The following is a 23,990-nucleotide window of genomic DNA, read 5'->3' on the forward strand; positions in this document are numbered from 1 at the left end:
CCACGATCACTCAATCTTTTTTCTATTCTTTTTTCATTAGTTATATATAAAGTTTCAGAACACACTACAAAAGGATAATAAAGTTCAGTAAAAGTTTGATGTTTTGAAAGTTTGATCTTTCACGGCCTCAGTTTTGACCTTAATGATTGTGTGATTCGAGTTTTGCTATAATGATACAGCTCTAACTTACCAGAAACTTGCTTTCCTTGAAAGTTATGAGGTTGAAGTTCTGCAGGATCAGCCATGAAGAGGACCAGTGTAAATACAAGAAAGATTATGGCAGACTTCATTCTGAAACGCAAAAAAGATATCACAGTAGTCATTTCTAGAATCAAATAAATTAATTTATTCATTCAGTCATATTCATTGTTACGACTTTGTATTTATAAATAAAAATAGTGTGCTACTAGCCTACTCACCTTTCAGCAGATTAAGCGTCAGAGACCTTAAAGTATAGTCAAGTGAAGAGACTGAGATCTACGTCTGATGTGAGTCTCTGAGCCTACCTGTCTCTTTTAAAGGGCAGGAATGTGGATGTAACGGCAAAGGAGTACCCAGATTATTATGTTGTAATTTTGCCCACTGCATTCCATTTTGCAACAACCGAAAACATGTTGATCTAATCAGTACTTTTCAAGCTACTTCTCTAAATTTAAAATTTGTGGAATGTTTATTCTGTGGCAAAGTGGTTCGGCTAGACATGATGTCCTAAGACCTTTTTTTCCCCCCGTTGTTTGCATGTGAAAACAATTCTAGGGGTACTGTCCAATTTCAATTTGAGTATTATTTTTGCTATTGCAGGCTTATTTGTATATTTACAAAATATGTTTACAGTTTACAAAATTAAGCCATTTTCCATTTGTTAACGCTAGCAACAAACAATGCTAAAGCATTGTCTCTGGGTACAGAGAGAAACGTTTCTCTCTGTACCCAGAGGAAAAAATGGAAATCAGAGCAAAAGTAATCGCTCAGTAAATCATCCTGGTCTATCAGAAGAATGTTCATCAATAAAGAGTTTATTATTCTGTAACGTTCAGAAAGTCAGAAATTTTTAGGTGCTTTTGTCTGTTATCTGAAAGTTTTGACATACTCTGCTAGGGACACTTCACTTGTTGCTTGTTTGTATTTATTAATTTAAAAGCATGCTCTACAGGTTTATGATCAGGTATTGATGTGGTCATGTCTTTGCCTTGAGAAACACTGGAGTTGCTTTAGCAGTACGCCCAAAATGCAGTGCGTCCGATCCATTTACAAGCTCTGTCGCATCAGTTTTGCAGCCATTGGCTTAATCTGAGCAAAGATTATAGCCTTGTATATCTAAGAGTCATCCTACCATTTCTGTTGCAGTTGCATCATTAATAGAGAATAGTGGCCTGTTTCCACTGCCCATGCCATAACATTACCTTCACCATGTTTGAAAGATGAGGTGGAATTCTTTGGATCTTGAGGTATTCCTGTCTTACTCTAATTTTTTTTCTTCCCATCTTTAGTGTCCATGCTAAAACTTTGGAGAGGCTCTAACCTGGAGCTTTCAATGTGTACATAATAAAGTGTCCATGGAGTACACAATAAACTATTAATAGACCAACTAAACAACAGGAAAACATATGTTTCCAAAATGACTGGTAATGTCACATTTTATTTACATTGAACAGATACATTTCTGTACTTAAAATGAATGCATTAATACTAATTCATTATTAAACTTAATGAAAACAGAATAAACTTATATTAATACTAAAACTGTAGAGCAATAAGATTTGTGTTCCTGAGCAGTTATCAAAAGAATTTAATGAAGCTGCAAGTTTTGAAAAAATGAAGTATTTAATTTTTTCATCTGAAAATTGTTGTGAAACAACTGTGAAGAAAACATTTTGTGACAGAACAACATCCGCATTGTGTTGGCGTGTCTTCCTCATATTATAATCCTGTGCGAAGGTCCAGCATCTGTCATGGTTTAGGGCTTTATTTCAACTAGTACGGTTGGGTATCTTGTCAAAATTAAATTGAGCTGAAAAATTTTATTGATCAAAGATACTGATTTCAGCCACACTCCTAATGCAGTCAGAGCATATTGATATAGAAACGCACACACTATCATGTAACACTATCAAAAACAGTTTTTGGCATTACTGGTTCTTAGCACCTTAAATTGGTTTTTAAATTATAAGATATATTATTATAGGCATTGTTGAGATTGATATATGCTTCTGTAAAACTGCTAATTGTTAAAATTGAGATCTTTTATCATAATTACGTGACTAAAATGTACAGTGCATCTGGAAAGTATTCAGAGCATTTCACTTGTTCCACATTTGTCATGTTACAGCCTTATTTCAAAATAGACACTGCAGGAAGTTAATAACAAGTGTCTGTTTATCAAAAAAACTAAACAAACCATTAAAATAAGAAATGAAAGTTTCTGTATTCATGATGTGTATAACGAAGTGGTAAATATTGTGGTATATATTGTGTGATATGATATAAAATATTATATAAAAAATATTAATATTATATAGAAGGAACTAAAGCAAATCTTGTTTTTGACAGGTAAGGAAAAAAACAATTAAGACAGTTATCTCAGTTAGGTCACTGACGTGTCATTAATGTTTGGCATTAAATGTCTTAAAAGATTTGCTTTCTTATTAGTATAATTTAACATAACTATGAACTAACATAAAAACATGTTGACATACTTTGTGGAAGAAAAAAAAAACGAACAAATGCTATTTAATTCAACTTTAAACATTAAATTTTTTTCATTTGTCTTTTGTGAAATATTAATTTCTCTTACCCAATGTTGACCACTTTAAGAATTTGCTTTAATTTTAGAAAAAATGTGCTTATGATGCTTTGTCATGTCTGTGGATACCCTTTTATCAATAAGGATCTGCTACCAGTAACGGTAAGCTGAAGATATGTCATGCAACGACCAGCGAACTTCGTAACACACTTTCAACATTGCATGTTGACTAAATTCATTGTTCATTATACTTCATGTAGTATTTAACCTAATAAGTTTGTTTTTCTTTTTCTTATTCAAGCACTAGTATTTTTCCACTGCTTTTTTCCCCTCCATTACTGTTGTTGCATTTTCGCCATTTTGTCTTTAACACAGCAGCTTCACTGCAGAGTTGTTTCTTGTCATGCCAGTTATCTAAGTTTATTTCACAGTCAGTGTTCTTAAACCCAACCTATTAAATTCACCAGTTACTATGTTGTGTTGTTATTAGGCATTTTTGCTTTGTGAAAGGTTTTTACATATGAGCTGCAGAAAGAGATTTTTTAAAATCAAGACAATCTTTTAGGAGCTCTTCTAGTCCCTCTCGGTAATCTTCCAAGAAAATAATGACATGTTTTTATTAGGGCAGTGTTTCTTCCTTGAGCCATCAGAATGAAGCATTTTCAGAGCCTTTTTCTGATTTGGTTGAAGAAAGAACTAAATGGGATGGTATTTATGTAACATAAATTTATCTATTCTTGCTGAGCATTCAAAGCACTTTTCACACACATACACACACACAAACACACAATTATACAGTATAAAACATAGAATATGGTTTTTATCAAGTGAAACCTAAAAACGAGTATCAATTAAAACCTACCAAAGTAGTGATCTCTCCCCTGCCCAAGTGGCTTACTTGTTTGGATTCATCCTTTAAATTTCTGCCATCTTGTGGCTGCATTTTTTTTTGTCTCTCAAAGCATACTTAAGCCACTGATTGGGTGTGCCTGTTTCCAGTTTACAATGGCATGAGTTTGCCAAGGTTATTCTAGTTATTTGTGCATGGTCGTTGTCAATGAACCTCAGGTCTTTGATGGGTAAACTCCAGATTTCTAACCAGCTTAGAGAAAGATATAAAGGAACTGGAATGAAAACTGAAGACGTTTTCAATAACTCATAAATGGCTATGATATGTTGCTAATACTCTTTAAACTCCTGTAGATATTGGCAGTTAAGTATGTTGTTCAGCGCTCCAGCCTTTAATTTACCTATGATTTTTTTTAGTAATATACTGTATTTTTGCATGCTTTTTGAAAACGGTGTAGGCCTGTATTTCTGTTTTTCATTGCTTGTGATTGAATAACTGAACTTACAGCTTGAGCCTCAAGAACCGCGTCACCTCCGTTTTCGTCTTCGGACATGGACAGGATGCGATGGCTGCTGTTTTGTTCATCTGTGAACTTACCTGCCCACCCCCCAAGTGGTACCCCAGATACTGTACCTCCCTCCGTCCAACCTCACACTTCTTCAGGTTGGCCTTGAGCCCCACCTTCCTCAGGGACTCCAAGACAGCGGCCACCCGCTGCACATACTCCGCCCAGGTGTTACTATGGATGATGACATCGTCCAGGTAGACAGCAGCATATGCAGCGTTCGGACACAGTACCAGTCAATGAGCGTCTGGAAAGTGGCGGGGCTCCAAACAAGCTGATGGAACTGTGACGAATTGGTACAAACTGTACGGAGTGGAGAAGGCCAGTTTTTTCCTTGGGCTATGCAGACAGGGGGATCTGCTAGTAGCCCTTGGTTAAAACCAATGTAGCAGTGCCTAACCGGTACAGGAGCTCGTCGACCCGGGGCATGGGATAAGCATCAAACTGTGACACTTGTGACACAACAATTCATCTTGCGATAGTCGACACAGAACCGTATAGACCAGTGTTGGGCAAGTTACTTTGAAAAAGTAATTAATTATAGTTACTAGTTACTTCTTCAAAAAAGTACCTGAGTTAGTAACTGAGTTACAAGATTCTAAAAGTAATTAATTACTTGAAAAGTAAATACTGCGTTACTTTAAAAAAAAAAAAGTTTAACATTTTTTCCAGGGTATAACTGGCCATTTTAACTACTTTTGATTTTCCCTCTACGTTTCACCTTTAAAAACGATTTACTTTGCTTGTTTGGTCTCATTCTTTTCAGCACAACCTCACGTGTCTGAATTTACAGTTATGTTTTCATTTTGACATACTGTATTAACACAATTGATCTAAAATCAGACAAAAAACATAAAATCAGAGTAGAAAAAGTTATATTTTTTACTGTAACAACCACAAACATGTATTATTGAATCATATTTCATAACTTTAAATGCAAATATAAATTGTCAATTTTAAAATCATATGCACAAGTTTTGCAAACAACAAAGTTATTTGCAGCCATTTACCTTTTACCCCTTTTTTAAATACCCATTTCAAACTACTTACATAACAGTCAGGTGTTCTGCATTCAATAAGATGCCACACAAATTACTTGTGCCACTCCAAATATTTCTGTCCACTATAAAGGAGACCATCACGGCCTGATACCGCCAGGTCTGACAGCAGGTTTATCACTGCTCCTGTTTTCTACCTGGAGACAGCATTGTTCTGACACACAACACAAAACTATCCACAACACTACACACTAACTACACAAGACAACACATTAACTACACACTCGAAACACTCTAAACATCACAAATCTCTCACATTTCAAAACTCGCTCTTTCTCTTTTTCTGCTGTCTTTCTCTCTCTCTCTCTCTCTCTCTCGCGGTCAAACTTCCCCCTCTTCCTAAACAACCAAATGTCCTGTTGCCATATCTTTTTTGATTGGTCGACATGGTGCATTTTTCCACCAACACGAAAAGGCAGGTTTTTTGTTTTTTTTTTGTAAGCTCTAGTTTTACGTGGCTTATCAACACAATTTAAAAACTGGTATATATCACCTTGTTGCTTTGTCATCTTGAAGTGGCAGGGCTCTAGACTAACTTTTTGCCATGGGCGCACCGGTACGCCTAACTTTAAAAAGTTAGGCGCACCGGCACAAAAGTTAGGCGCACTCAAATTTTTCAACCGCATCACTTAACACCGCAGTTTTACATGTGCACTTTTTTGGGAGGGGGAAGTTGCAGTCCATACAGACAATATTAATTTCTAAATTATTAACTAACAATATTGTGCTTAAAATACTTTGTCAATATTGTAGAAAATGTTAAACTTAATCATCATCTTGGCTCCTCTGACGACCTGTTTACTGTTGCATGCTGCCGAAAGGCAGTGGGGAGAGGGGACACTTGGGCAGTGAATTTATTGCAGCATATAGTGTGTTTTCTGGATACACTGTGGTTTTTCAGCATTCAAAGATTGATGGCACCGTGTCAGAGCACTGCCTATGAATTTCAGACGGATCAGGCCTTAACTTAACAGAAAAGTTATCAATAGTTCTTTTCTTATTACAGCTACATCCACTTCTGTCAGGCCTAGGCTGCTCACTAGGGCTGGGTATCATCACTGATTTCTATAATCCATTCGATTCAATTTTCCTCAGACAGTCAGAAATATTATAATTCTGATTATTTATCAGTACTGATACATGTGAGACTTCATCAGAATTGTGAACCTCACAGCAGATGCCTTTGTGTCAAAGTAACTGAGAATAAAACACAGAAAAACATGAAGGAGATTTTTCTGACCTGACCTTTAATAGCAGATAACCTTAAAATATTCTGCAATATTCTGTAATTTTGCACAATTTTAATAAGTTTAAATTTCTTCAGTATTGAACAGCAGAAATTAGGCTTTCTTGTCCGAGGTCATTTAAGTGAAAAAAAAAGAAAAGAAAAAGACAGCGGCCGACAGCGCTGTAAACAACGGTAGACTGGTGGGTAATAAGTGAATGAATAATGCAGAAAACAGAGATTTGAGACGGGAAACTGTTCTTGAAATACAGACAGAGAGAGAGAGAGAGCTGTGCATGAAGTGTGATTTTATCGTGGTGGAAGCAAAACAGCAAAACTCAGAGGGAATTCATGACGACATTGATCAAATGTGAAGCGTAGTTTGCTGCTTCTTTTGCTGCTGGCTCGGCGAATTTTGGTTGGAGAGACAAAACCTGCAGCTCAGAATCAGCGCAAAAAGATGTAAACACAGCGCGGACGGTGGGCTCGGTGAGCTCCGACAGCGTGTCCGTGTTCGGGCCGTCGGGTGAGAAAGCCGAGAAAGACAAAGCTGATTCTGATGCGTCGGCTCGCTCTGTGTTTACGTCTTTGTGTGGAATCCATTAATGAATCGACATCGCTTTATTCAAGCTACTCACCTCTCTCTTCCACCTGCACTTTCAACTGGACCACGGCCAATCAGAGAGGTCCCGCCCCTGACTATCTCTGATTGGTTTAGTCCACGATAGGGGCATAATGTGTGTCTGTTGTTGACCGCACGGAGAGTTGCAGAGATTTTTTTTTTTGTTACCCGAACAGTTGGTCGCACCGGTGCGACCAAATATTTTTTTTAGTCGCACCACTGAAAAATTTGGTCGCATTTGCGACCAAATTGGTCGCACTCTAGAGCCCTGAGTGGTCATGTGATTGGTTTACCCCGACTACTATATTCTACCTCAGTCAAACAGCAGCACTCATGCGATTGTTTTGCCCCCTGAGCTCCAGGTGTTGTACCAAAAAGTGATCGTCGGGCAGAAAGTGATTGCCGTCCACGGGAGCGCGCGCAGCTGCTTAAAGCTGTAGCGCCCAGATTACTTACATAGACGGCTACTTCCGTACAACTGATGCGGTAAGCTGAAGACAGCTTCAACCGTCTGGTTGTTGACAAATAGTAACGTGACCGCACCGCATTTTCTTGTTAGTGACGGTAACAGCATTGTAATGACAGAAGTAGTAATTAGTTAGATTACTCGTTACTGAAAAAAGTAACGCTGTTACTTGTAACGCCGTTATTCCCATCACCGGTATAGACCCGTCTCTTTTCAAAACCAAAACTATGGGGCTACACCAAGCGCTGAGTGACTCTTCTGTTACTCCTGTTTTCAGCATTTTGGCCAATTCCCTCTGAACAATTTGCCTCTTATGCTCAGGTAACATGTAGGGCCGTGAACACACAGTCATGCCAGTCACATGGGGTTTTGTCATACCCATGTTACCGGCCATTGGGTTGTAATGAGCCGCCTGGAAAATAATTTCTTCTAGGCATCAAAAACTGGGTGTGTCACGGCACGATACAATCTGTCCCTAATCAAAACAAAATGAGGAAATGTCAGCGCTGCTTCAGGGCAGACCATCTGACCTCAATTCTTATCACCTGGTCAAAGGCTGAGCATAGGGTGTCATCACGAGTGCTGCCCAGGTGTGGCGGCACTGAGCCTCTCATTCAGCGGGAGCAGACAGAGTCCATTCCTCCGCAGTCGCCTGTGACACCTCCAGGAAGGCTTTGGGTTTTTGGGGGGAGCATCATCAGCACCAGCAAAGAGCCAGATCAAGTGGTTTTACAAAACCTTGCTGTGAGACCACACCCTGAACCCGCTTTTCCACTCCTCTCACCCACCACAGAAACATCTCAAAATGTTCATAGCATAATTTTTTTTAAAATACAGCCTATGACTGCATGAAGGTCAGAGCAACCATTCAAATTACTTCAATATTTATTCAAACACATGTATCCTTTAAATTAGACAAGGGACAAATGTTTTTGTGCATGCAAATTTATTTTTTGCTTTAGCATTATTAAGTGTGAATGCGGGGGTGAATGTGAGCGCGAATGGTTGTCTGTCTCTGTGTGCTAGCCCTGCGACAGACTGGCAACCTGTCCGGGGTGTACCCTGCCTCTCGCCCTATGACAGCTCCAGCGCCCCCCGCAACCCTGAAAAGGATAAGGGGAAGCGAATGGATGGATGGATGCTTTAGCATTATATTAAAATGTGTTGCTGAAACAGTAAAGTAGTTCTACACATTACAAGTGTTGCATCATGTCATCAATCATTCAGACACATTTTAAAGCCATAGCAGGTCATGTTAATTAGTTTATGTTTTTCAGAGGCGCAGAAAGCATTCTTTTCAACTAGTCTAAAGAGTTTTAGACTTTCTCTTTCAGGTGGAAGTCTAGTTAAAAGCAACTCTCTCTCTTTTGAGCTGCTCTCGGTTAAAGCGTTGGTTCAGATTCTCCTGTTTCTGAAGTTGTTCCAGTTGCTGCTGCAGTTCCTGCTCTAGCTGCTGTTCCCCTCTTCGTCTACGGTCTATGTATCTGTGGTCAGAGAGAAATTAAAGTTTAGCTCCACATGCAGCACATGTCGTTGTCAAGCATTTGCAATAATAGTAGAAGCACAAGTTCTTACCCATAGGGCCTAAAGGGCATAGCCTTGTTACCTGAATAAAAGAGAAGAAAATACTCTAGTCTGAATTCCACTTATTATATTAAAAATAATATAATAGGAATTAAGTATGTACAATGCAATTATAGCTTTCAAGGCGAATGTGTGTGTAGTGTGCATCTCACATATTCTAAATGACCTTTGTCTACAGGTATTTGATACCACGACCAAATGTAAGACCTATTCTTTGCTAATAACTGACTTTGAGGAAGCTAGCTATTAGTATCTGTGCTACAGTGATAAAGTGTTGCAATTCCATAAATCACTGACATTCCTAATTTTAAGTAAACAGAGGTGAAATGAATAAGGCAGGGGTTAAGATACTTACAATATTAGAAAAAATAATCGGATATGTGTATAGTACAGTGGTCCCCAACCTTTTTTTTACAATAGTTGGACCGGTTTATGTCCGACCATATTTTCACCGACCGGCCTTTAAGGTGTCGCGCATAAATACAATAAAATGAAACCAGTACCGGTACCAAAAAAAGAAGATTTATTCATAAAACACGTGAAAAGACTGAGGGAAACAGAGTTAACGATAAAAACGATTTTTTTTTTAAAAAAATGATAAAAACCTGATACAAAACCCTGAAAACCATCAATTTTACACCCGAGCCTCAACTCTCGCGGCCCGGTACCAAACGACTCACGGACCGGTGCCGATCCATCACCTGGGGCTTAGGGACCGCTGGTATAGTAAACCTATGATTTACATAGGAAATCCCAAAAAGACACTGGTAACAAATAGTAATCAAACGTTAAATTAACATTAAACACTGAAATGTTATTACGGACTAAAGACTCAAGAAGTTTATTGTCATTTCGTATGATGTTACCCAGCCTGAAACGAAATGCTGTTTCTCACCAGCCTATACAGTGCAATAAGCAATACAGTTTAAAGAGAATAAATACAGTTTAAAAGAATTAGTTTAGAAAAGAACAGCAAAAAAAGGCATAACTAGCATAAAATCCGAGTTCTAAAACAAACTCCAGTCACATTCGTTCGGAGCAATTACACATGTTCATTTATATATTTTGTACAATTTTTACCAGAATGATTATTGTCAAAATACCAACTGAAATGGTTACCATAAATAAATCCTCTGATAAAGAGTAAAGAAATAAAAATATCAACAAAATTACCATTATGGAGAAAAATGGCTTCCCCAGGTTCAGCCATGAGGACGACCATCGACAGCACAAGGAACAGTATGGTGCACTTCATCCTAGAGATTAGATTCAAAGAAATCCTATTAGTTCATTAAAGTTGAAATTAATAGCTCTTTTTGAGTTACCAAGTTTGTTTTAAGTAGTTTTCTAAAATTATATAGCTTGTTAGTAAAGTAAGGACATATTTAATACAAACCTTTCTGATTGAGAGGGAATTCCACTGTCGTCTGAGGAGTGGTGTAAGGCCTACAAGTAATGATCGCTGTGTGTTTGCACATTACTTCATATACCGGTTGATGAATCGCTTTATGTGTTGCTTGTGCAATACGGGATGGAAAAAGCAGAGTATTACATGGTATTTCATAATGTACAACAAGCAATTATCTCTCTCAGTGAGGTAGGTTATGTTTGCATGTGTGTGCGTTTGATTCTTTCTGCCTCTAAGCTTGATAGGTTAAAAAGTTCAGAATGAATTCTGATCAAATTTTGTGAAGTTGTAGATTGGGGTCCTGTTTATAATGTGTTAAGTTCGGTTACTTATACACTAAGGTCTTCAATGTAATGATTTATTGATCTTCAACATCTTATGATCTATCCCACTCTTTATTGGTGCATCTTTATGAAAGAGTGTGAAAGCTCACAAAGTTCATTTCATAAGTTTTTAGGCAATGCTACATTTTTTTTCAGGTTTTCAACATCTGAAGGAAGTGCAGACTTTCAGCTTTAATTGACAGAACTGTTTAAATAATTGTTGTGGGAAAACAGCCAAAAGATAATTTTTTGGTAATTGTCTCCTAAAATTATACATTAAAAGTTAAAAAACATTACCAAAACATGAGAATAAGTGCATATGTACAAAGAATAATGTATGTACTCTGCTGATGAAGAAAATGCACCGCAAAAAATTCTGTAAATCCTGATGGTTCCAAAGTTAGGTCATTCACGGCCTCAGGGTTGACCTTAATAATTGTAATATTCTGCCCCTTCTGTCAGTGTTACAGCAATGTTAAGGAACAGTGGCCTGTTTCCACGGTCAGCCGTACATATTCATATCATAACATTACCTCCACCAAGTATGACAGATGAGATGGTATGCTTTGGATTATGAGCTTTGTACTTTAAAGGTGTACCAAATAAGGAAGCCGTGGATTACACATAAAACTGTTAATTGACAAACTTGAAAACATCCATTTGCAAATTATTCCTAATGTCACATTTTCTCGACAATGAGGAGATGCATTTCTGTATTTAAAATATGACAAATTGTTAATACTCTAGAGCAATGTGATTTGTGTGTGTCATCATCGGTTTCAATGAAGCTGTACAACCTTTGAGAAAATTAAGAAATATTAAATTTTTTATTGTGAAAATTGTGCAACCAGTTTGACTAAGTAATTTAAGAAAAATTGTATGATTGATCAACAAGGAGCGGCTACCAGTAACTATAAGCCAGGGATAAAAGAGGGAAGGTTGATCACACACTTTTAACATTGCATTTTTACTCATTTATTCTCTTCATTTTGCATTATACTTAATGTTAGTATGTCATGAGAAAATTTGCTTCAAGCCCAAGAACATTACCGGGTTCCTGTACAACAGAGGGGCTCAAAGATTTTCGCCAAGTGGCAAGGACCCTTTGTGGTCAAAAGGCGAGTGGCAAAGTTGCCTATGAGGTTGTATGGTCAAACAACCTCATAGTGAAGGAAAGGGATGAGTAAAACCTATAAACAGATATAATTTAAAACCCACCACAGTTAGAGCAGTCTTTCTCCATGTCTCTTAAACAGCATGTCATAAAGAAGCTCTTTCTTTCGGATCCATTTCTGCCATTTTGTGGCTGCATTTTTCTATTGTCTTTTGAAGCATACTGAAACCATTGACTGGACGTGCCTGTTTACAATGGCTGGAGTTTGGCAATCATAAGCTAGTTATTTGTGCATGGTCGTTGTTGATGAACCTCTGGTCTTTTGATGGGCAACTAATGACAGACTAATGTTAGCGTTAAGTCAGAGGTTCCCAAAGTGTGGGGCCCGCCCCCTAGGGGGGGGCGCAGAGCCATTGCAGAGGTGGCTTGGACACTGCTAGCATAATGGACAGGTTTTTGACGGGGCTCCCACACAAACGCAAAGCAGGGGATGATGCATCGCCAAATATGTTTCCAAACCAACTTCCTTCCAAGCCAAAGACTAGAAAATATGGTGAAGCATATCCAGGGGTGCACATAAGTGGTCCGCAGGTGCGCATTCGCTGTCAAAATAAAAGATGTGCACCAGATAAGAAGTTGCAATGCACGTTTGCGTACATATAAAAGACACTGTTTTTGTCCGCTGGAGTGGGATTTTCACGGCATATTCTGTACCAAATCTCTGTGCGTTCATCATTTGTTTGAAGCCAGCTCACCTCCTGCAACCACTTTTCCGAGAATACGTGCTTCTTTTGCGGTTCGGACTCCTTCTGACATTTCTTTGGAGGTGGAGGAACACCAAAGTAATTGCGTAAAGGAGCTTGCTTCTTCGACATCTTTAAGAGTTCTAAACAAATGTCTGTCCAACTTCTTATCTGGTGCGCGTCTTTTATTTTGGCAGCGAATGCGCACCTGCGGACCACTTATGTGCATCCCTGACCATATCTTCCCTTTGGCTTCACGTGCACAAGTGTAGGTTTCACCTGCAGAATTGGTTTTCCCTGGGTTGTGAGCACGCCAAATCACGGACAAACAGAATCCCACATTCTTGATTTTTAGTTCACAAACACTTCTTGTAATGACTAACTACTCCTGACATTTTGGAGATGTTAGCTCTTTATACAGTAAAGTTACAGTGGGATACAAATAATATCAGGCTGATCCTGCCGTACTTTGTTAAAATCACGGACAAACAGTATCCCACTGTTGTTTATGTTTTTAAACCCATTTTGCACAGAGAGGCATTTTTTGAAAAATGTATTGATAGCAATGTTGAATATTATTACACAGGAAAAAACAACTACACGTAAGATAATTACATCATGAAGCCTCTGCCTTTCTAAATGGAGGGACAGTAACTGCGTGTGTATATGTAAGCATGTAAAAACTCAAGATAGTAAGATTAACAGTAACAATATTTTGTCTCTATCTGCCATTCTGCAATTCATCTCATGTAAACAATAACGTGGCGCACAGCGTGACGAGAAAAAAGGCACATACCTTTGACGTTGCGTGACAAACTATGTATTCCTCGTCCACACGTCAACACAAAAAAGGAGTTTTAAAAAATCTCAGTTTTCAGCGATTCGAAAAACCGTTTACGTGTGGACGAAAGGTCCAAACGCATAGAAACAGCTGCATTTTCAAAAATGCCCCTGTCCGGATGGGCCAGGGCCCCCCTTTCCCTGGCGGGTTGCAGAGTATGGGGGTACCTACTGGGGTCAGCGGGGGAGCTGGCCCCAGGGAGGGGTCACTTGCCCCTCCCTTCCTTCCCTCCCCATCTCCAGCTGCCTCCCTCTTCCCGCTCCACCACAATCACCCACACATGCAGGGCCTTGGGGTAAAGGTGTGTCACCAGAGTGCAGGGGAGGCATCCCCCCCTCTGTCCCCTTCTGGCTGCCTGTGCCTCAATTTTATCATTCACATTACTCACACTTTCATAACACAAACATATAGGACCTTGGGGGTGGGCACGCTACACGTCATCCAGAAGACCATCAGGGTGTACAACCTCACCCCTGGCGTCGTTGCCCACCTCTCAATTTTAAATACACGTATACATTGAGGGCTATCAGGAGGGGCTATGCGCTTACCTGCTTCTCTCTGGCAGGTAGCTCCATGCCCTCCTGGGTTTTAAATGCACCTTAGAACACACATGCATCAACACTACATATGAGCGGGCGGAGGGAGGTTTGGAGTCTTCACACACCCCCGTTCTCTGCAGCCTGTTGGAGCAGGGGGGCTAGGAGGAGGAGTTGGCTGTCTGATTGGGGTATGGAATGTGGGGCCTCCCTGCTGCTGCGGAGTCGGGGCGGTCTGCTTCTCTCCACCCCAGGGAAAAGGGTAACACCACCTGGGTCTGGGTGCAGTTTTCCCCTCCAGGGGCAATGGTACCTAGACCTGGGGTATAGAGTATGCTTGGGGAGTGTGATTGTGTGTACAGTGTCTATTTATGTTTGTCTCCACGTTGGGTGAGTGTTGAGTAATTGCATATGAGAGCATGAGGGTGGGAATGGATGTTTGTATCTGTGTGTGCCTGTTTGTCTGTGTCTGTATGTCAGGTTGGGTATCAGACGCCACCTCTCTGGGGATATCTCAGGCCCTCCAAGGTATGGAGGCCTATCTCCCCCCACCACTTCCCCTGCCAGTGGCAGACGCCCTCAGACATCGGTGCATTGGTGGTTCTTTGTGTCCAGGGATGGACGTCCAGGTACACACCGGCTCACTCCTGGTGGCTGCTTGTCGGGGCCTGGAGCCTGGGGCTCGCTCGGGCCACTTCGGGGGTGGGGTGCCCTCAGCCTCTCGGCCTGGGGCTCGGTCACTCAGGCACAGCTGGCTGCCGGCGGAGCTCACGGGCACGTCACTGCAACCCCCCCTGGCTTCTGCTCCGCGGCTGCTGAGTGACCCCTCATCTGGGGCTCTCCTCAGCTCTTTCTGGGATAGTGGCGCGGCTGCCCCCCTGTTGGTCTTCCTTGGTCTCTTGTGTTCTGGGGGCCTCTGGATGTCTGGAGTTTTGATCTCCTCCATACCTGCTTCATGCCCTGGAGGACGGGGCTGTGGCTCCCCACACCCTCTAGCAGATCATTACATGAAGGAACCTTTAAAATACAAGCGCGCTCATGCTCACAGGTGTACACACGGGTGCTCACACACACAAACTACACCCGTTTTGGCTCCTACCTCAAAGCACACTGTGCGCTGTCGATCTTACGTGCTGCACAATAATGTTTAATATTTAGTATTTACTGTTATATTCACATAGATCATCATAATGATGTTGTTTATTATGTTGCTCTTTTTTTTCTTCTGCTTGTTTTCTCTTTTTTCTTTCTCAACAGGTGATCCAGGTGATTGATATGTCTTTTTTGTCTGCTTATTTTGTTGGGTTTTGTTTTTTGCCCTTTATCCCCGTCCCTCTTCCCCGCTGTTTTTCTTTCCCTCTTTCCTTCTCCCCTTTCTTTTCCCCAGTCAAGTCTGTCCCGTATTTAGCAAGTGAAAATAAAATAAAATAAACAATAAAAGGTGAATCAAATAGACCATTACGGCAAGGCTGGGATGGTCCATTTGGTGAAGTAAATCCGTTGGGCATCTTTCTTCGCCTTTAGACAATAATTCTGATGGCAAAAGAGCCAAACGGGACAGGCAAAAAAAAAACAAAAAAAAAACAAATACCCGTGTAGGTCAGGACATAGTGTAAACAGTGTTGCCAACTCCTCAGTAAGGAAAATCACTATTGGCTGTCCTAAAAGTCGCTAGAAGTCGCTAAAGACATCATCGCCTAATTTGCATAATTGGTCATTCTAATGTAATTGTAACCTATGAGAGAAATAAGATCGTGGAAGAGACATAAAGTTAGTAAAAAAAACATCCTAAATGCATCCTGAGTCACATGTTCTAACATCACCACAATGCTAAAAAAAAAAATCCACATCCCATAAGTACATTTACTTCTTATTTTATCATTCATAAATTCAAATGCAAACTAAACTATTTGCAGTTTTTCCTTCTTGTCAGTTTATCTATTTGTCTATTTGTATTACTTTCTTCTCACCAAGACGTGACACCAAGTTTGGATTTAACAATACTTTGCAGTCCTGGAATATCAAACACTGCAATACAGACAACTTTAAGAGACCTATAACCTGAATTTTAAAACATTTAAAATGAACATACTGTAGTATTGAAAGTGGTTAAGATATTTATGACTATATAAGGGCACAGAAAACATTCAAATTACTTCAACAATAATTCAAACCACTGTGTCCTTTAAGGACAAATGTTTTTGTGCATGCAGATTTATTTTTTAGCATTATATTAAAATGGGTTGGTGAAATAATAAAGCAGTTCTACACATTACAAGTGATGCAGAATATTTAACCTTACTGAGAATTTATTTAAAACAACTTATTTGTCTCTTTGAATCATCTCATCATGTACTCAATCATTCACACATGTCTTAAAGCCACGCGTGGTTATGTTAATTAGGTTATGCATTCTTTTCAACAACAGTAAAGAGTTTTAGACTTTCTCTTTCAGGTGGAAGTCTAGTTAAAAACAACTCTCTCTCGTTTGAGCTGCTCTCGGTTAAAGCGTTGGTTCAGCTTTTCCTGTTGCTGAAGATGTTTCAGTTGCTGCAGTTGTTGCTGCAGTTCCTGCTCTACCTCCAGTTCCCCTCTTCGTCTACGACGTTGTATCCAGCTGTGGTCAGAGAGAAATGACAATTTCGCTCCAGATGCAACAAGAGTAGTTGTCAAGCATTTGCAATAATTGTAGAAGCACAAGTTCTTACCCATGGATAGCCTTGCCAGCTGAATAAAAGAAAAAAGAGATGGAAATAATATAGTATGAATTTGACACAGTATTATACATATAATATTAATGCAGGATGTACAATGCAATTATACCATTCAAAGGGAATGTGCCTGTAGTGTACATCTTACCATACTATAATTCATATAATATAAAACACAGTAATGCAGGATGTATAATGCTGTTACCGTATCTGTAGTGTACAACTTACTTATCCTAAATTAGCTTTATCTAGATTTGACAATTGAGCTCTGATCATGGTATTTGATACCACCAATTTTTTTGCTGATAAAAGACTTTGAGGAAGCTAGCTTATTTTTCTGTTTTAACTGTATTATAGTGATGAAGTAATGATCACTGGCATTCCTAATTTTAAGTAAACGAAGGTAAAATAAATGAGGCAGAGGGTAAGATGTTTTCAGTATTAGACAATTTTATAGGTCAACTTTAAATTTTTAAGCCCATAAGCCTCCAGCCAAATCTGACATTAGCTGTTGTTTTTAAATAAAATCAGACACCTCACTTTTTCAGAGAAATTGGTTCTCATCCTCATAAGGTTCCCGTGTAAAATAATGAAAGTACCCCTATATGCTATTGTCCAAACTTAAACGCTGGTGTGTTTCTTTCTAAAATTTTAAATGTATATGTATGTGTTTATGGTTATGCATATATTAAACATATGATTTACATAGGAAATCCAAGCAAAGAAACTGGTAAACATAGTACTCAAACATTAAATTAACATTAAACACTGTAATGTTATTACAGTATTTACACATCTCCATTTATATATTTTCTACAATTTCTATCAAGATGATGATTGTTAGAATATCATGAGAACGGGTTACTGTAAAAAAAAAAAATCCCTCTCATAATGGGTAAAAAAAATCTAAATATCAACAAAATTACCATGAAAAAGTCCACCGATAAGATGGGAAATAAAGCCTTCCCCAGGTTCAGCCATGAGGACGACCATCGACAGCACAAGGAACAGTATAGTGCACTTCATCCTAGAGATAAGAATCAAAGAAATCCTATTACTTTATTTAAGTTGAATTTAATGGCTCTTTTTGAGTTATCAAGTTTAAGTAGTTTTTTTAATTATATAGGTTGTAAGTAAAGTAAAGATATATTTAATACATACCTTTCTGATTGAGAGGGAATTCAACTGTTGTCTAAGGAAAGTAAGTGGTGTAAGGCCTACAAGTAATGATCGCTGTGTGTTTGCATCTCTTTATATACCAGTTGTTGAATTACTTTATGTGTTGCTTGTGCAATACAGGATGGAAAAAGCAGAGTATTACATGGTATTTTGTAATGTACAACGAGCAATTATCTCTGTCAATGAGGTTATGTTTGCATGTGTGTGCGTTTCATTGTTTCTGCCTGTGCGCGCAATAGGTTGAAAAGTTCAGAATGAATTCTGATACAATTTTGTATGATTGTAGAGTGGTGTTATCTTCGTGTCTTTTATACACCAAGGTCATCAATGTAGTGATTTATTGATGTTCATCTTCTTACAATAAGAATGTCCGACTTTTTATTAGCGTTTCTTCATGAAAGAGTTTGAAAGCTCATAGAGTTAGTTTTGGGACGATGCTACATTTTTCGGTAATTTTGCCAAGAATTAAAAAAAGGGAATAAAGTGGAGACTTTCAGCTTCATTTGACAAAAAAAATTTAAATAATTGTTCAGGAATTAACAACATTTTCAAACACAGTCCCTGATTTCCAGGAGTTCAAAAGTAATTGGAAAACTTACTGACAGATCGATTCACGGCTAGGTGAGATCTGTTCCTTTTTTATTCCATGGCCAATCAGGCACATAAAATGACTGAAGCTGTGGCACACACCATTTATGATGGTGATCTGATTAAAGAGTTTTTTGAATAATCATTTGAAATATCCATATTTTTTCTGTCTACAGTTAGAATGCTAGTATACATAAATCAGTTAGGATGACTACAGTAAACATAAGATTTTCATTTTGGTCTGTAATAATTCATATTTGCCATCCGTTGACATACATGTAAGGGCAGAACTATGATAGGATTTAGGAGCTAGTTCTCGTAGAGAGGTTCAGTTCTCAATAGTTCACTTATTTGGAATGGTTTGTCTGCTTGCCTATCAATCCAGCTTATCGGTTCCAGATGCACATGTTACAATCACTTGATTTAAGTTTGTCTGCTGAAGGGAGAAAAATTATGTCTGAAGTGTAGTGGTGTGCGGATCGATATTGAAATATCGATTCTTCCGATACCAGTAATTTATGTTCTAGAATTGATTCTCATATGAAAATATCGATATTTTAGTACTTTGGGGTAAATTTGTAGTTTTTCATTAACAGGAACGCAGTGGAAAGACACTATATCGTTCGGATCATCTAAATTGGAAGAAACTACTTCCTCTTACGCCTTTCATAGTCATATGCGAAATAGGGCTGTATAAAGTGTCGCAGCCCGTGGCCAGTGTTGCCAACTCCTCAGTAAGGAAAATCTATCTATCTATCTATATATCTATCTATATATGTATATACAGGGTGGGCCATTTATATGGATACACCGTAATAACATGGGAATGGTTGGTGATATTAAAGTCCTGTTTGTGGCACATTAGTATATGTGAGGGGGCAAACTCCTCAAGATGGGTGGTGACCATGGTGGCCATTTAGAAGTTGGCCATCTTGGATACAACTTTTGTTTTTTCAATAGGAAGAGGGCCATGTGACACATCAAACTTATTGGTAATGTCACAAGAAAAACAATGGTGTGCTTGGTTTCAACGTAACTTTATTCTTTCGTGAGTTATTTACAAGTTTCTCTTTGTTCACAGCCATTGACATGTCGACGAGGTTAACACGTAAGGAGCGGATCGAAATTGTGTTGATATCTGGTGAACGCAGTAACCGGGTCATTGCAGCAGATTTCAATGCAAGACACCCTACAAGACCACCCATCTCCCATGCTACAGTTAGCAAACTGCTTGCTAAGTTTCGTGAAACTGGTTCAGTGTTGGATTTGCCAAAATGTGGACGCAAGAAAACTGTCACTAATGAAGAAACATCAGTGGCTGTCCTAGCTTCATTCAGCAAGAGCCCACAGCGTAGCGCTCGCCACATGTCACTGGAGAGTGGCATTAGTCAAACATCCCTTCGGTGGATATTAGCTACTCACAAATGGCACCCTTACAAACTCCAGCTACTGCAGCATCTCAACGAGGATGATCCAGATCGGCGCACAGAATTTGCAGAATGGGCAAAACAAAAATTGGAACAGGACCCTCAGTTCACGCAGAAGATTTTGTTCAGTGATGAGGCAAACTTTTATGTGAATGGTGAAGTTAACAAACAAAACCACCGCTATTGGTCTGACACTAACCCACATTGGATGGATCCCTCCAAGACTGTTGGAACAACAAAAGTGATGGTTTGGTGTGGTATATGGGGTACAACGATAGTGGGTCCATTCTTCATCAATGGAAACCTCAAGGCCACTGGATATTTGAAATTGCTACATGATGATGTGTCTCCCTCTTTATGCACTGAAACTGGCACGTTCCCTGAGTTTTTCCAGCAAGATGGTGCACCACCACATTATGGGTGCCAGGTCCGAGCATTCCTAGATGAGCAGTTTCCTGGAAAGTGGATTGGTTGTCGTGGGCCAGTTGAATGGCCCCCAAGGTCTCCCGATCTGACCTCCTTAGATTTTTATCTTTGGGGTCATCTGAAGGCAATTGTCTATGGTGTGAAGATACGAGATGTGCAGCACCTGAAACTACGGATACTGGATGCCTGTGCTGGCATTTCTCCTGCAGTGTTGCTATCAGTGTGTGAAGAGTGGGAGAAGAGGGTTGCATTGACAATTTAACACAATGGGCAGCACATTGAACACATTTTATAAGTGGTCAGAAACTTGTAAAAAACTCATGAAAGAATAAAGTTACGTTGAAGCCAAGCACACCATTGTTTTTCTTGTGACATTACCAATAAGTTTGATGTGTCACATGGCCCTCTTCCTATTAAAAAAAAGTTGTATCCAAGATGGCCGACTTCTAAATGGCCACCATGGTCACCACCCATCTTGAGGAGTTTGCCCCCTCACATATACTAATGTGCCACAAACAGGACTTTAATATCACTAACCATTCCCATGTTATTACGGTGTATCCATATAAATGGCCCACCCTGTATATATATATATATATATATATATATATATATATATATATATATATATATATATGTATGTGTGTATGTGTGTGTGTGAATATATATATATATATATATATATATATATGTATAAAACACCCATCTCGCCCCTGCGGGCGGTTTATCCTTCAAGCTCGGGTCCTCTACCAGAGGCCTGGGAGCTTGAGGATCCTGCGCAGTATCTTAGCTGTTCCCAGGACTGCGCTCTTCTGGACAGAGATCTCCGATGTTGTTCCCGGGATCTGCTGGAGCCACTCGCCTAGCTTGGGAGTCACCGCACCTAGTGCTCCGATTACCACGGGGACCACCGTTACCTTCACCCTCCACATCCTCTCAAGCTCTTCTCTGAGCCCTTGGTATTTCTCCAGCTTCTCGTGTTCCTTCTTTCTGATGTTGCTGTCATTGGGAACCGCTACATCGATCACTATGGCTGTCTTCTTCTGTTTGTCCACCACCACTATGTCCGGTTGGTTAGCCACCACCATTTTGTCCGTCTGTATCTGGAAGTCCCACAGGATCTTAGCCCGGTCATTCTCCACCACCTTTGGGGGCGTCTCCCATTTTGACCTCGGAACTTCCAGGTTATACTCGGCACAGATGTTTCTGTACACTATGCCGGCCACTTGGTTATGGCGCTCCATGTATGCCCTGCCTGCTAGCATCTTCCACCCTGCTGTTATGTGCTGGATTGTCTCAGGGGCATCTTTACACAGCCTGCACCTGGGGTTTTGCCTGGTGTGATAGACCCCAGCCTCTATGGATCTTGTGCTCAGTGCTTGTTCCTGTGCTGCCATGATTAGTGCCTCCGTGCTGTCTTTCAGTCCAGCTTTGTCCAGCCACTGGTAGGATTTCTGGATATCAGCCACCTCCTCTATCTGCCGGTGGTACATACCGTGCAGGGGCCTGTCCTTCCATGATGGTTCCTCGTCTCTCTCCTCTTTCTTGGGTTTCTGCTGCCTGAGGTATTCACTGAGCACGCTGTCAGTTGGGGCCATCTTCGTGATGTATTCGTGGATGTTCATTGTCTCATCCTGGACTGTGGTGCTGACACTCACCAGTCCCCGGCCCCCTTCCTTCCGCTTAGCGTACAGCCTCAGGGTGCTGGACTTGGGGTGAAACCCTCCATGCATGGTCAGGAGCTTTCTTGTCTTTATGTCAGTGGCTTCTATCTCCTCCTTTGGCCAGCTTATTATCCCAGCAGGGTACCTGATCACGGGCAGGGCGTAGGTGTTGATGGCCCGGATCTTGTTCTTACTGTTCAGCTGACTCCTCAGGACTTGCCTGACCCTCTGCAGGTACTTGGTGGTTGCAGCTTTCCTAGCAGCCTCTTCATGGTTCCCATTTGCCTGCGGGATCCCCAGGTACTTGTAACTGTCCTCTATGTCTGCAATGTTGCCTTCTGGTAGTTCAATCCCCTCATTTCAGACTACCTTCCCTCTCTTTGTTACCATCCGACTACACTTCTCCAGTCCGAACGACATTCCAATGTCATCGCTGTATATCCTGGTGGTGTGGATCAGTGAATCAATGTCTCGTTCACTCTTGGCATACAGCTTGATGTCATCCATGTACAGGAGGTGGCTGACAACCGCTCCGTTTCGTAGTCGGTATCCATAGCCAGTCTTCTTAACCAAGAAGACTTCTTCCACCAAGTACATTTGCATAATGACTGAAACTAGCAGCACGAGTGAACGAATTGCCATGGCCATTGATCAACAACCACTGCCATTGGTGTCACGGTCCTGGGTCGGTGACCCAGTGTTGAGTTTCTTGTGTCTCAGAGTTTTTGTATTATGATCTTAGTTCTCTTTGTTGCCCCAGTTTTCTAGTGTCTTAGTTTGGCTTTTTTGTATTCTGTTTAGTTTTCTGAGTATTTAGTAGCTGCCCTCTGTGTCTCCTTGTTGTGGTTCTGTGTTTCTTAGTTGTTCTGTCTCCCCTAGTCAAGCCTGCGTCTGTGCTACTTCCTGTTTTACTTTGAAGGTCTGTGTCTCATGTTAGTGTATCCTACTTTGCTTTCTTGTCTCGTCAGTTCTGATTTCCCCCAGCTGTGCTCTCCTTCTGTGTCTCATTCCCCTCGTTATTTCCCAGTGTATTTAAGCCCTGGGCGTTTCTCAATATGCGTGCTTGTGCGTACTTGCGTTCTCGTGTACTCGTGATACGTCATCAGTCGGAGACCAAGTACTGTTCCAATTCGAAGTACGCATCAAGCCGAGAACGCGAAAAAGTCCCGGATGTGTTCTCGCTCCGCCCGTTTTATCGAGCATGCATCGGTGTGGACTTCGTACAGCTAAATATCCCAGAATGCATTTCGTCCAGAACAGCGGACTCCCGGCACATCGTTTTCAACCCCCCCCCCCCCTCCCCCCGCCCGCGGTCTTTTCGCTACTCAGGTTAAAGAAACCCCAGCAGCTGTCTATTGTATTAAATGTCCACTAAAATAAAAATAAAAGCGTTCTAACATCTCACCTGCTTGTTTTTATTAAGGTATGTACACGTATGTACATGTACCCTATTTTTATTAATAGGGGTTTCACTACTGAGGTTAAAAATGATATATAAGTCACTTGGATCACTTCTAAATGTTAATGTTTGGTTTATTTCAGTGTTTTATTTGTTCCTGAGTAAACCGGTTTGGCTGTGATTAAAGTTAAGCTTCATAACATGTTACTTACAGTTAAATGAAGAGGGGACGGCAGTAAAAACTCCGGACCTGTGACATCATCACGTACGCTGGTGTTCCAATTGTACAAATCACGAGTCCGTGCTCGCGTTCTCGGCGAGTCCGTACTCCCGTGCGTTCTCGGCCAGTACGTACTCGCCGAGAACGCGAGTACGTACTCGCGTACTTGAGAATTGAGAAACGGCCCTGTGTTTCTCTGTGTCAGTGTCGCGATCTCCCTCATGCTGTGTGAATCTCCCTGTGTTTCCCCGTGAGCTTAGACTAATAATTTCCTAATGTACTTTTGTTTTGTATGCAT

The 23,990-nt window shown here is 40.3% G+C and overlaps 2 protein-coding genes across 2 annotated transcripts in view; one reads left to right on the forward strand and one right to left on the reverse strand.

Moving 5' to 3' along the window:
* Window positions 1–23,990, forward strand: part of LOC134643190 (exostosin-1) — a 312,370-nt gene that overhangs the window by 149,276 nt on the left and 139,104 nt on the right. The gene's annotated exons all lie outside the window — the stretch shown is intronic.
* LOC134643191 (pteroicidin-alpha-like) lies at window positions 16,330–18,004 on the reverse strand. The gene is made up of 4 exons (XM_063495459.1): window positions 17,951–18,004; window positions 17,716–17,816; window positions 16,787–16,805; window positions 16,330–16,695 (listed from the first exon to the last, which is right to left on the reverse strand). Exons 2-4 carry the CDS (start codon window positions 17,813–17,815, stop codon window positions 16,542–16,544), a joined length of 273 nt encoding a protein of 90 aa, XP_063351529.1. The 5' UTR covers window position 17,816; window positions 17,951–18,004; the 3' UTR covers window positions 16,330–16,541.

This window comes from Pelmatolapia mariae, linkage group LG15, assembly GCF_036321145.2.
Source record: "Pelmatolapia mariae isolate MD_Pm_ZW linkage group LG15, Pm_UMD_F_2, whole genome shotgun sequence".
Classification (NCBI taxonomy): domain Eukaryota; kingdom Metazoa; phylum Chordata; class Actinopteri; order Cichliformes; family Cichlidae; genus Pelmatolapia; species Pelmatolapia mariae.

Excerpts from the sequence above, each read along its gene's own strand:
- LOC134643191 (XM_063495459.1), bottom strand. The coding sequence starts at position 17,815 with ATGAAGTGCACTATACTGTTCCTTGTGCTGTCGATGGTCGTCCTCATG.